Source organism: Theobroma cacao, chromosome 7 (genome assembly GCF_000208745.1).
Source record: "Theobroma cacao cultivar B97-61/B2 chromosome 7, Criollo_cocoa_genome_V2, whole genome shotgun sequence".
Lineage (NCBI taxonomy): Eukaryota > Viridiplantae > Streptophyta > Magnoliopsida > Malvales > Malvaceae > Theobroma > Theobroma cacao.
Genome location: NC_030856.1, coordinates 7,581,840 through 7,594,892, shown reverse-complemented (window position 1 = coordinate 7,594,892; position 13,053 = coordinate 7,581,840). Strand labels below are relative to the sequence as shown.

The window sequence follows — 13,053 nt, the reverse complement described above, 5'->3', positions numbered from 1 at the left end:
AAGGTGTCAAATTTCTTCGTTGTCATGACGTAGGTTCGAATTTGTTGGTTTGATTTTTGGAGGTGTTAATGTTATGTTTTGAACCTATGTTGAATCAGGACAAACAGTAGTTTAGGATAGCTTATGTTTTTTTATTTTTCTCAGCTGCCTTCTTAAATGTTTTTCAAGGGGCTGGATCTTGCTAAGAATTACTTGGACGGGTTACTTTGAACGCCACTGTTGTCATGGTGGCTGGGTGTTTTTGACAATTGTACAGTTTCTACTTGCCCAGTTCTCGTTTATTCCATGAGAGTCCCTAGCAATATAAGCAAGAGACTTGAAATGGCATTACGATGCTGAGGATTAATAAATTTTATAATTTTCAAAAAAAAAGAAGATGATATTATACCTGTCAAGTTGTTGCGCCTTAAATTAAGGTTCTTAATAGAAGTCAGATTTCCAACAGCTGATGGAATGCCACCTGAAACATAAAATTCAATCCGTCAAATTAAGTTAAAATTTAACATAGCCCTTATTTTCTACGTTGAGCACTAGGTATCTATTTTATTTATCTTAATTTTTCAACAAAACAGGTGCACTCATTTTCCTGTTTTTACCTTCTTTAAATCGTACTTTTGCATGGTATTTTACAGCTTAAATGAAGCCTAATTAGACAGTGGTTAAAAAGTGAAAATGTTAAAGTTTTGATAAAATTTATTAAATGAAAATTGAAATTAGGAAGAAAATTTTAAATTACGAATTAATGGATATAAATTTTTAACTACTCATGTATTCCGTCTTAATTATTATGCCATTTTCCTTTTAGGCACACCAAAACAATATCCAATGCCTTGAGCGAAGTCAAATCCCTAACTTCGCATCGCACAGTCCTCTCTAATTGATTACCAAACAGTTGTATATATTCTAACTCTTTGCATTTAAATAAGCTTGTTAGAATTCCAATTCAAATCAAGTCATTGTAAATAGGAAGGTGATCAAACACTAATTATCTAAAATGTAGTTAAGATTCAATATGGGTATTTGAGAGTGTATAAGCAATTGAATATCAAATTGTCTAAATTGCATTTTAAATTAATCCACCACTTAATGGAGATCTCATAAATCCAACGAATTCAAAATTATTAAGAACGTCCTGTTTTCATGAGTTCTATCATCCACATTTATAGTAAATTTGAAATTTAAATCTTTTCTTTTTAATTCAAGTTTTCAAGTTCAATCTAAATAAAAACCAAAATCTGAAATATGAACATATGAATATATATAAATTACCAACTAATCATTTTAATTTGTCTAGAGGAAGCCCATAGTAAGCATACCTTGTAGGTTGTTCGCACCAAGATACAAGTAGTTTAATCTAGTCAAATTCCCGATTTCTTGAGGCACGCTTCCCTCCAAGGCATTCTCCAATAAATTTAAAGTTTCTATCGCTTGACACTTGAATAAACTAAATGGAATTGTACCCCAGAGATGGTTGTTTCTCAAATTTAGATATTGTAATTTAAGAAGTTGATCAAATGTAGCCGATGAAAGTTGACCTACAATGAGATTATTAATATTAAAATCAATATTTGCAATAAAGATATATTGATGATTGAGAAAGATATGCAACCTAAAAGCTGATTATGTCCCAAATACAAACAATTCAAGTTAGAAATTAAGTGATCTGATTGCTATAGGAATATGGCCTTTCATGTCATTGTCATATAGGAGCAACTTCTCAAGGTTTGATAAATCTCTAAGAAGATGATAACACCAGAGAAGTTGTTACCATACAGAAACAAGCGCTGAAGGTGAGTGAAGGAATCAAACCATGATGGGATTTCCTCACCGAAGCTATTGTTGCTGAAGTTTATATAATCCAACCAAGATAATTTAGCCAACTCCATGGACAATGAGCAATGAAAATGATTAAATTGGATGTTAAATTGAGCAAAGAAAAGACAGATTTCCGTTATGTAATGTCAATGATTATGCCCCTTTTCTCTTATCCTTGTTCTTGTTAAACGACAAGACTTATCTTTGTAGTCGAACTTTCTCTGCCTTTTTGGATAAACAAAAATTTTATGCATACAAAAAAAAGTAAAAATAGAGAAAACATAATTAAAGTATAAATTAGGATTTAGAAAATCATTGAGTATTGAGGAATGAAAGAAATGTAGATTTGGAATAGACCGTAACAATATAAATGACTATATAAAATAAAAAATTATAAATATTATTATAACAAAAATTAAATTCATAGTTAATATTATATCATCCCTAACTTAATTATCACTAGTTCTTGATATTATATCGAGAGAAGAAATTCATCATGTAATATGAATTCAAATATAGAAATAACAAGTTTATCATTCAGCAAAAAATTTCACTACAAAATAAAAAAGGGTTATCATGTCTCAGTTATATTTGTAAAACCACAATTACTGGTATTATCTTTCCCATTCACCTATATTTGCCCTACCACATATGATAATTTTATCTTTTCTTTCCCCCTACCTGTTTCTTATCATCCCATTATTTTTTAATGGTACCAATAGGCGAGAATGTTTGTGTAATGGTACTGAGTACCACCAGGCGATATCTATTTTCTATTCTTTTTTATACTGACATGATCCCTAAACTTGGGTTGATCCTCTTGCTGTAATCTTCAGTAATATTAATATAATATTTTGATTGGTTGAAAAAAAAATCCCCAAAAAAAGAAGACTCCTTCTATTCATATATTGAATGTCCACGTTCTTTTTAGTTTGTTTCAAATTCTGTCCACTTCTCTTTTTTGAATATTTAAATTCTTAATTTTTTATATGTTTCATAGTAATTTTTATTAATTTTTTTACCTTTTGATATTAAAAATTAAACTTATTAATGTTATAATTTTTTTTAAAAATTTATTAAATATACTAAAATTAAAACTTTTTTCTTAATTTTGTACTAAGTCAAAATTGGAAAAAAGAGAGAGAAATTATAAAGAACGATGAAAGCACTAGCAATAATATAACCAAAGGAATTCAAGCAGCAATGTAAAACAAGCATATTATGAAAATATAGTTGTAAAAAGAAAAAAAAACATGATTTTTAGGTTTTTTTTGGCTTCTTTATATATTCATGTTAGAAAGACCAAGAGCGATATGACTCTTTGATAATCCGCAAGTGACATCAATCCAATTGCAAATAAAAGTAACACTAGTCCACTTGGTTGACAATGCGTGGGCTTTAAGTGCAAGAAAAGCCAATTGATTACTACCATGGGCTTTCAGTCTCTTTGATAAATGTGTTGGTTGATGCACATTCTTTATATACAGTTACATGTTTCAAAATTGTCAATTAAAGAAGCAACCAACATTTCCAAAAGCAATCTAAATGAAAACTGAAATCTTAAATCTGAACTCAAAAATAAAAGTAATTTGTCAACTAATGATTTTAATTTTTTTAAAAGAAGACCCACAGTAAGCATACCTGTGAAGTTGTTGAAACTAAGATCCAACTTGTTTAATTTAGTCAAATTCCCGATTTCTAGAGACACACTTCCCTCCAAAGTATTGTCATATAAAATTAAAACTTCTAACTCTGAACACTTGAATAAACTGATTGGAATTTTACCTGAAAGATTATTCAATCCTAAAATTAGAGATTGTAATTTAGGCAATTGATCAAATATATTTGATGAAAGTTGACCGGCAATGAGATTATTAGTGTTGAAATCAATATTCACAATAAAGATATATTGATAACATAGAAAGATATACGACTTGAACGTTGATTTTGTCCGATAAACATCCATTTTTGTTCGAGTGTACCCAACAAAAAAAATAAAAGGTAATAAAAAATATAAAATTACAAAAAACATAAAAAGTAAAAAATTAAAAAAATGTTAAAAAAATACAGAAAATTAAAAAATATTTATATAATGTTAAGAAAAAAGGAGATTAGGATCGGATTGCACTTCTCTCTTAGCCAAAAAAACAAAAGTCTAATCAACTTGTCATCAATGCTTCCTTTGTTTCAGTGTTTACACTTCTGTATCTTGCAAAAAAAGAAAAAAGAAAAATTGGAATTCATTTAGTGGAAAGTCATCTTTTTTCAAATGTCAAGGCATGACAGAGACAGTAAGACGGCCCGGAACAAATAAATTGGAATTCATTTAGCAACCACGATTAAGTCATACAAAGAAAAATGGGAGCCCCTTCATGAAAGCTACTTACCGTATATAAAAAGGTATGCAAATTACATTTTTTTTTTCCATAATTAAAAGTATCCCACGTGGTTGCAAACCTATTAAGAGCCTGTTTGCTTTGAATTCTTTTAATTACAAATCTCTTATAAAAAATAATAATTTTTAAAATTAAGTTAAAATTGTTTGATAAATTTACTTTTGTAAACTCTTTTTTATAAATAAGTTGCTTGGCAAAACAACTTATATAAGTTCTAATTTTAGTTAAATTAAGATAAATGGTAATTTTGAGATTATTTTTAATAGATGATGACATTTTTGAAACAAAATGAAAAATTTTCTTAAAAGGCTAACGTGTTTTTTAAAATAAAAAAGATTTTCCTAAAGCACTTTTTTTAAAAATTTTATTTTTTTCAAAATCCTATTTGTCCAGTTTTTATTTTTAAGAAGTAGATAGATTAAAAAAAAGTTGAGCCAAATAGATACTAAGTCAAAAACACTTATATTCGTTTCAAGACTTTCTTTATCGCTTATATTCATTCATAAGATTTTCTTTTACTTTCTTTCGTGATCAATTTTTGTATATCATTAGTAAGATTTTCATTTACTTGTATAATTAAAACTAAAATTATAAATCTAAATTCAAGAATAAAAATAAATTGTCAACTAATCATTTTAATTTTCTAAAAGAATGTGCCCATGGTAAGCATACCTGTTAGATTATTCCAATCAAGATACAAGTTTTTTAATCTAGTCAAATTCCCGATTTCTTGAGGCACACTTCCCTCCAAGACATTGCTAGATAAAATTAAAGCTTCTAACTCTTGGCACTTGAATAAACTGGTTGGAATTCTACCTGAAAGATTGTTCAATCCCAAAATTAGAAATTGCAATTTAAGAAGCTGATCAAATACAGCCAATGGAAGTTGACCTACAATGAGATTATTAGTGTTGAAATCAATTTTTGCAATAAAGTATATTGAAGATTGAGAAAGATTTACACCTGAAAGGTGATTCTGTTCCAAATTCAAATATTTCAAGTTAGAAAGATCTCCGATTGTAATAGGAATTTGCCCTTTCAAATCATTGTCATGTAGGAGCAATTCCTTAAGGTTTGACAAAGAACCCAAAGAAGGCGGGATAACACCAGAGAAGTTGTTACTGTACAGAGACAGCTTGTGAAGTTTAGTGAAGGAATCAAACCATGATGGGATTTCCCCATTGAAATTGTTTTGACTGATGTCTATATACTCCAACCAAGACAAATTAGCCAACTCCTTGGGCAATGAGCCTCGAAAATTGTTGCTTTGGATGTTAAGTTGAGCAAGAAAAGAGAGATTTCCCAAGTGAGATGGGATGGTGCCTATAAGACTCATGTTAGAAAGATCAAGAGCGATAATTCTTTGCTGATCGGATCCACAAGTGATACCAATCCAACTGCAAACAGAGGTAGTCATAGACCAGTTGGTTGCCAATATGTTTTGAGGGTCATGGGTGACATGGGATTTTAGTGCAAGAAGAGCCAATTGGTCAGTGGTGATGTTAGGTAATTCTGATGACAAAGCAGCCCCAAAGTTACTCAACACCAGCACAAATACCACAAGAGGGAGGAGGAAGCCAATGTTTCCCATTAAGCTTATATTCGTGGTTGAGACAAATTAAAAAAGAAATAACTGAGTTTGTTGCATCATTGCTTTGGCTGATGCTCATTCTTTAAATACTAGTACATGCAAGTTTCAGAAAGTGGTTGAAGTATTCTTTACGAAGCTATGCGGTTGACTCCACGTAATAAAGTATTTTTATAGATTTTTGCACCGTAGAAAGGCCCTACTAATCGATAAAAACAAAAAGAAAAATGGACAAATGGTCGTATCAGTTAGGAATAGCACATGTTTGAGATGTTAATGAAGCATAGGTCTCCACACGTCATAGAAACCAAGTACATAATGGCTGTATTGATACTTTTCCACCACTAGATTGTTATTGATTGAGCTGTAATTATCAAATTAAAAAATTTTCTATTTAAATATTGTTAAAACTATTTATCATTTCTTCATTGAAAATCTTTGAGAAATTATAATTTAGCTAAAACTTCCATTTAATTAGTGCCGTCACCCCCTGTTGAGTACCAGGAAAATTGTTGTAAGACTTAATAAAACACATCAATCCTTCAAAACTACTTTTTTTAAAAAAAAAAAAGGATAAAGTTCAAATTTATTACTATACCATGCCTGAATATCTTGGATTTTGTCATTGTAGTACTTCAATTTTATCAAATTTCATCACTAAACTTTTGATTTTTGGAGAAAAATATAAAATTAGAATATTTCACAAAATATTTTATCAATGCAAGTGACAATTTTTATTTTTGTAAATTTTATTACTTTTTGTCGAAAAATCAACAAAATTAAAAAGTATAGCGACAAAATTCAATGAATTACATGGAGTGTTTGTTGGATCACTTGAATCCATTTTTAGTTTCTGCCATGTGTTGTTAACATGTCTATTTCACAAAGAGCATCCACATGACATTATTGCAGAGAAAATCTGCACAATGTCCCTGTAATTTCAGTGCACTGTTCACACTTCTCGCTTAGCCAAAAAAACCAGAAGTCTAATAAACTTGTCAAGAATGCTTGCTTTGTTCCAGTGTTTACACTTGTGTATTATGCATCTTGCCAAGAAAACAAGCCCTAAGCTGTCCAAAGTCTAACAGAGTTATCTTTTTTCCAAATGTTAAGGCATGAAAGGCACGGTGAGAGGGTCCGGAGCTAAGAAATTGGAATTCCTTTTGGCAATAGTTTATCAAATCAATGTAGACGGACAATGAATGAAGTGAGAAAGAGTGAAGAAATGAAGAGTCAATGGAAGAAATGGAAGCTGCTTATATTCGTCTTCTTTATCAGATATTTTTGTGGATTTTAAATCTTTGCGCCTGTTTCGGGGTTGATTATTATTCCCTCGGTCAGTAATAGAGACTAAGTTTGCTGAAGTAGGTGAACCTGGGAATTTTGCAAAGGCTGGTTGACAATTAAGCTTTTGAAAAATTCTTCCGTTATTTAAAAGACTTTTACGTATGACATGGGCACAGACCAAAAGGTCATCAGCTTGGTTGAATGGGCTATTCTGAACTTTGAATTCTGTAGATGACTTGACTTTTGATTAAAAACTCGATTGTAATTAATTTATTTTCAATCATAAAAATTAAAAAATAAATAAAGATTTATTATTATTTTCAATGGCAATACTTAAATGCACCTTAAGTCAAGCCTAATGTTAAAGAAACATCGAGAAAAAATTGTGGGGGCTGGAATGGGTAGGAAAGCAATATCATCTTACACCCAAAATTTTACAATTATAAAACATACGCCTATTGTTGTTTGCCTTTTCCTTTAAAATTTTGGGTATAAGGTAGCGTGATTAAAAGTTAAACTTTAGATCTCTTTGCTCAGTGATATTTTTTTTTTTAAATCTCTTTGCTCAGTTCTGTATCAATTATTCAAATTTTAATTTAATAGTGTCATAACATGTAGGTTCTAGAACCCCGACCGCTAGACATGAAAATTACTAAGAGTTGCCAACAATTTTTTTTTTTTAAGTGTGATTAGTTACCTATTGACTCGATTCTAATCGACGAAATCTTAAATTAAATTTAAATCCGTTGAAAAAACGTTAATTGGTCTACGATTTTAAAGTTGGAATTGGGAGTACGATTACGTATGAGGAAAGATTAGCACCCCGTGACACCCATTCCACAATGGTACCATTTAATTATAGGTTATCCTATTGGAGCCTTAATTAATAAATTTATTATGTTTCTTTAATTATTATTTATTTATTTTATCTTCTATTTTATTAGCAAATTAAAATATTTTATTTGACTTTATGAGTGTGAAGATAAAATGTTTTTGAAAATAACTTTCCTTTTAATTTTAATTGTTTTTAACCAAAAGAAAAGATTTTTGAACAAAATTGCTTTTAATGAAATTTGCTTATATTCAAGTGCTCATGTTGAAAAATATATTATTACATATCATGTTGAAAAAAAAAAGTACGTGCCATTTTTTATATGATTATAGAAAATGTAACAAATAAAGTAACTCCAAAAGCTAATTATTCAAATTTGAAGATTTTGGATAATATCTTTTTGTCCAAATCCATTTCATCCCAATAGTAACATTGACGTTAAATAATTTTTCAATACATCTTACTTTTCATATCAAATTCCATTTTAATTATAAACTTTATTTTTATCGTGAAGGTGTTTAACTTAAAAAGTTTATATCCTAATGAAATACAAAGATTGATACCAAATTCTCCGCTATGTTTTAAAAATGTTATTATTATACATCATGTTCAAAAAATATTGTTACAGTTGAAAAAAAAATAAAATACAAAAGAGCAAGTTACATCTTATGTTTAAAAATGTTTGTTACATTCTGTGTTAATAAAAATTTTGCTATACATTATTTTGAAAAAAATGTTTACATGCAAACATGTATGAAAACGTGTTGTTACTGTAAACATCCACTTTTACTACATTATCTTTTTAATTTTATATTCAATTAGGAAATTAGTCTTAAAATGGATTAAAACATAAATAAACCAAGATGAGGGTAAAATCAAAGAAGAAAAGAAATCTAAAAAAAAGGGAAAAATAAAAAAAATTAAATTGCTGCCATGCGAAAGACTGGACTGTCATGACAACCAACAAAGGCTGGATTGTCAGGCAGTCATCCTTTCTCATCTCCCCAGGACCCAGCGCCTTCTTGACCAAAAAACACCATTTCTTGCTAAGGTTTTCATCATTTCATATTTACCTTGGTTTTTTCCCTTTCCCTCGTATGATGAAGAACCAAAAGTCAATTTTAAAAAGTCAAGGGTTTGGCAGCTTGATGCTGCCATTGGCAGCATACAACCACCAAGGCGTTGCCGATGGTAGCAAACAAGGAAGAAGGATTTTGAAAATCCTTCCCATGTTCATAATAGGGCCGAACCAAGGGTGAAAGAAAGGGGAGCAAAGAAGACCTATTTCAAAAAACCCCTAGAAAATCCCTATTTCAAAAAACCCTAGAACAAAAAATCCTAGCCTTCTATCAGCAATCAAAGCCACAATCAATAGATTAAAGAAAAATCAAAGAAACAACAACAACAAAAAGGGCAACCCAAAAAGCCCCTAGAATCCGAATCTAGGAAGAACATGGGTTTTTTTTTTATTATTCTTTCTCTCCTTTCGGGGTTTTCATATGATTTGAAGGGTTAAGGTTTGATTTTGGAGAAAAGTGAGAAGGAACCAGTGGCGATGAGAGAGATATAAGGGATTGAAGGTTTTGCGGGTAAGGGTTTGATTTTTAGAGAGAAAGAAGAGAAGTCACCAATAGAGAGAGAAAACAAGAAGGGAAAATGAAAGGGAAAGAAGAAATTTTGAAGGCTTTTATACCTAGGTTTGGAGGCTAAAACGATGCCGTTTCATAAGGCAGAAATTTTGAAGGGAACAACGCCTATACGGCGTCGTTTGGAGGGGTTCTTAAAGCACCAAGGGGTGTGCCTTGAAAAAGGCTTGTTGAGCTTTGGTGAGCTGTTGTAACCCTTCATAGTCAAGGTGCACTTGGGCTAGCCCAAGCCTAAATCAGGTAAAGCCCTATCCTTTGTTGTTGGGTCTGGATTGAGTTTATTGGGGCTTGCCCATTTATTTAGTTAAAAGTTTGTTGCTTGAAATAGATGATTTATTTAAGTAGGATGAAAAAAAATACTATGAAAGATTTACATGATGTTTAAGAGTAAAAAAATAAATGTAAAAAATAGAAAGCTGTATACAAAAAAATAGATAAATATTTAGCTATAAAAAAATAGGTTTAATTAAATAAAATATATGTAGATGAAGAAAATGCATGTCTAAAAATAATGATAATAATAATAAACTTACTAAAAAAAAAGATATATGGAGAAAATTAAATAAATATTCTGTAGTAAAAAAAGAGATGATTCAAATAAATGATAGATGAAAAGTATTTAGTTGTAAAAGAATAAATTTAAATACATGAAAAATAAAACAAAAATAATAAATATATAAATGTGTTTAGTTACAAGAAAAATAGAATTTATTTGGGCAAATAAAATAGATATGGGTAAAAGTAGACATCTGTAACTAAATACAAAGAATAATAAGAAAAAGAAATAATACTAAAAATAAAATAGATGTTTAAGGTTACTATTAATAAATAGGAAGGCATATAGGATTGGTTGAAAGGATGTCATAATATTAATCACGGGAATAATATATAAGTTATATAAATTGCTTCGATGATGGAATGTTCATTCGGAGCGCAAGAAGTCACAATTCTGAATGAATTTTTCTAAATTAGCGATTTCGATTAAGACCCCACTAGTGTGATGGGAGGGTTTTAATTTTGAGTCCCAATACTTACAATTCTAAGTAAATGAAAAGTGTATTAACTTAATTACTAATCAATCAAAAAAACATAGAAACAAAAAGAAATAATAATAGTGATGATAATAAATATAATAATAATAAATACAATAGGGAATAGGTGAAATATATACTTACAGTTTTAAAGTATATACTATCGTAAAGAATAAGCATCTACACGATAATAAATAAATAAATAATGATAATAAAACTTTTTAAAGATGGTAAGATTATAATAATAATGAACATAGAGAATAATCCATAGTGACCATAGGAGTTTGTAGCATGCCACCATCATCATTGCATTGTTAAATGTCATGGCATGTAGACATATTGTGTACACGAGTTAAAACCCCGATTATGGGACATTTTGAGGGAGCTTGCGAAGGTGAGTTCCCTCGAAAAATTCCTTAGGTGAAAAGATGCTTTTGAGTCCCATTAGTATGATGGGAGGGCTCGAAGAATATCCTCAATAAAAGGCTTCTGCTCGTATTAGGATATGCATTCGTGAAAATATTGTTTTTATGTGCAAACGACCACTCCGATGATGGGATTTACCTGTTAAACTTGCGAAGGTGAGTTTCTCGGGTATTTTCTTAAGTGAGAGAGTATCTCCGAATCCCATCAGTATGATGGTAAAATTAGAAAATATCCTCAATAAAAGGTTTTTGTTTGGCATTATCTAGATTTTATGCCATGCATTTCATAATTGCATTATGTGCATGTCACACCCATAAAATCGATTAAAATATTTAATCTGTTAATAAAATAAAGAAAAAAATAAAAAAGTAATTTGAGAAACATAAGAATAAAATCAATGGTTTAGCTTATAATAAGATAACATATAATTAAATGGTATCATTCGTGGAATAGGCATCACAGGGTACTAATCTTTTTCCATGTGTAATCGTATTCTTAAACTCCAACTTTAAAAATTTGCAAATCAGTTTATTATTCTTTAGACAGACTTAAAATCAATTGAGGACTTCGTCAAATGGAACAAATTTAATAAGTGACTAATCACACCTAGATAAAAAAAGATTGGTGGTGACACCTTAAATTTTTCATGTCTAGCGGTCGTATTCCCAAACCTGCCCATTACAATAGTTTGCAACTCCACTAGGGGCAATAGAGAGTCGAGCTAGTAATTAATCCTAGATTATCCTAAGCCCTAAATAATTTAGTGTTTCTTTTAATTTTCAGCATTTGTTTATGCATTATTGTTTTGTACGTTATCATCGTCATTATTTTATTGCTTTTATTAATTGGGGAAAATTTAGAATTGAGGGATGTGAGATTGTCCATCAAAGGTTGGTACGTTCCTTCACACACACGACACATGTTGCATTCATGCATAAGCCTTCTTCCTGGGCTTTGTCTTTCATTAGGAGAGAGTTTAGTAGATACGCTCTCATGATGTGATAACCTCTGTAGGGGCTAGTGAATACTTCCACTAAAATTGAACCTAGTCCGTTTGAAGCCTGTAATGAGTGAGGATTAAGGTGCCTTACTAATCCGAGTGGACGATAGTAAGGAACAATTTGGGAACCTTTAGAATCGTTCAAAACCAAACCTAGCATATAGAATGTACGAAGTTCCCTTCCCTTAGGTAGAGCTTCACCCGTGTGTTAAATAGTATGCCTTTGAATTAGGCACACGTGAAGAAACTCCTTTTATACCTTCTACTTTAAGTTCCTCACCAAAAATAATAGTAAGAATCGTGGAGTAGATTACATCCAACAATGTGATAAATACCCATGATAATAATTACCATTTTTATCTCTAATGCAAGTTAATTTAATTCACCATATTGACTTGAATGTTTTTTTCCTTTTCTTTCTTTCATTTGTCATTTCATATGCACCCATCTACATCCATCGTGTTGCATATAGAGGAAATATTACCTATACAACAACTATTGACTGAAGAAATCTTGATTACATCAATGGCATCGAGTTGGCCTTTTCTTTCGAAACTAATGATGTAAATGTTAATATGGACGTAATTGGATGCTCAACTTTTATGAATCAGGATTTCTTACAACAATTATTGTTGGATGGCCAATATTTTCAGTCACATCACTTGTGCACAATTTGCTCCATGAAAGCATATAAAAAGCACAACAATTTAACTCTTGTCATTATCAGTTCCTAATTCTTTGAAAACAAATAAAACAATAAAATTAAATTAAATAAAAAAGCTTGAGAATCTTATCCCTTTCATCACATTCATGAAATAGAAATGCATCTAATTCATGTTCATGGTTATAAAAAGGTTTCCAAAGTAGCTCGACCACCTAAGCCTTGTGACTAATGCACTCATAATACCCGTCAACGAGAAAAAAGCACGAAGGAAGAGCAAAGGATCAAATGGATATGATGGAAAAAAGGTTTAATACCTTTTTAACTCTACTGAAATAAAAATGCATCTAATTATTCGAAGAAAGGTTTAA

The 13,053-nt window shown here is 30.3% G+C and overlaps 1 protein-coding gene across 1 annotated transcript; it reads right to left on the bottom strand.

Annotated features, from left to right (window-relative positions):
* On the bottom strand, window positions 279-5,802 carry LOC18608173 (receptor-like protein kinase). The gene is made up of 4 exons (XM_018124308.1): window positions 4,884-5,802; window positions 1,317-1,535; window positions 389-460; window positions 279-295 (listed from the first exon to the last, which is right to left on the bottom strand). The coding sequence occupies exons 1-4, from the start codon at window positions 5,800-5,802 to the stop codon at window positions 279-281; spliced, it is 1,227 nt and encodes a 408-aa protein (XP_017979797.1).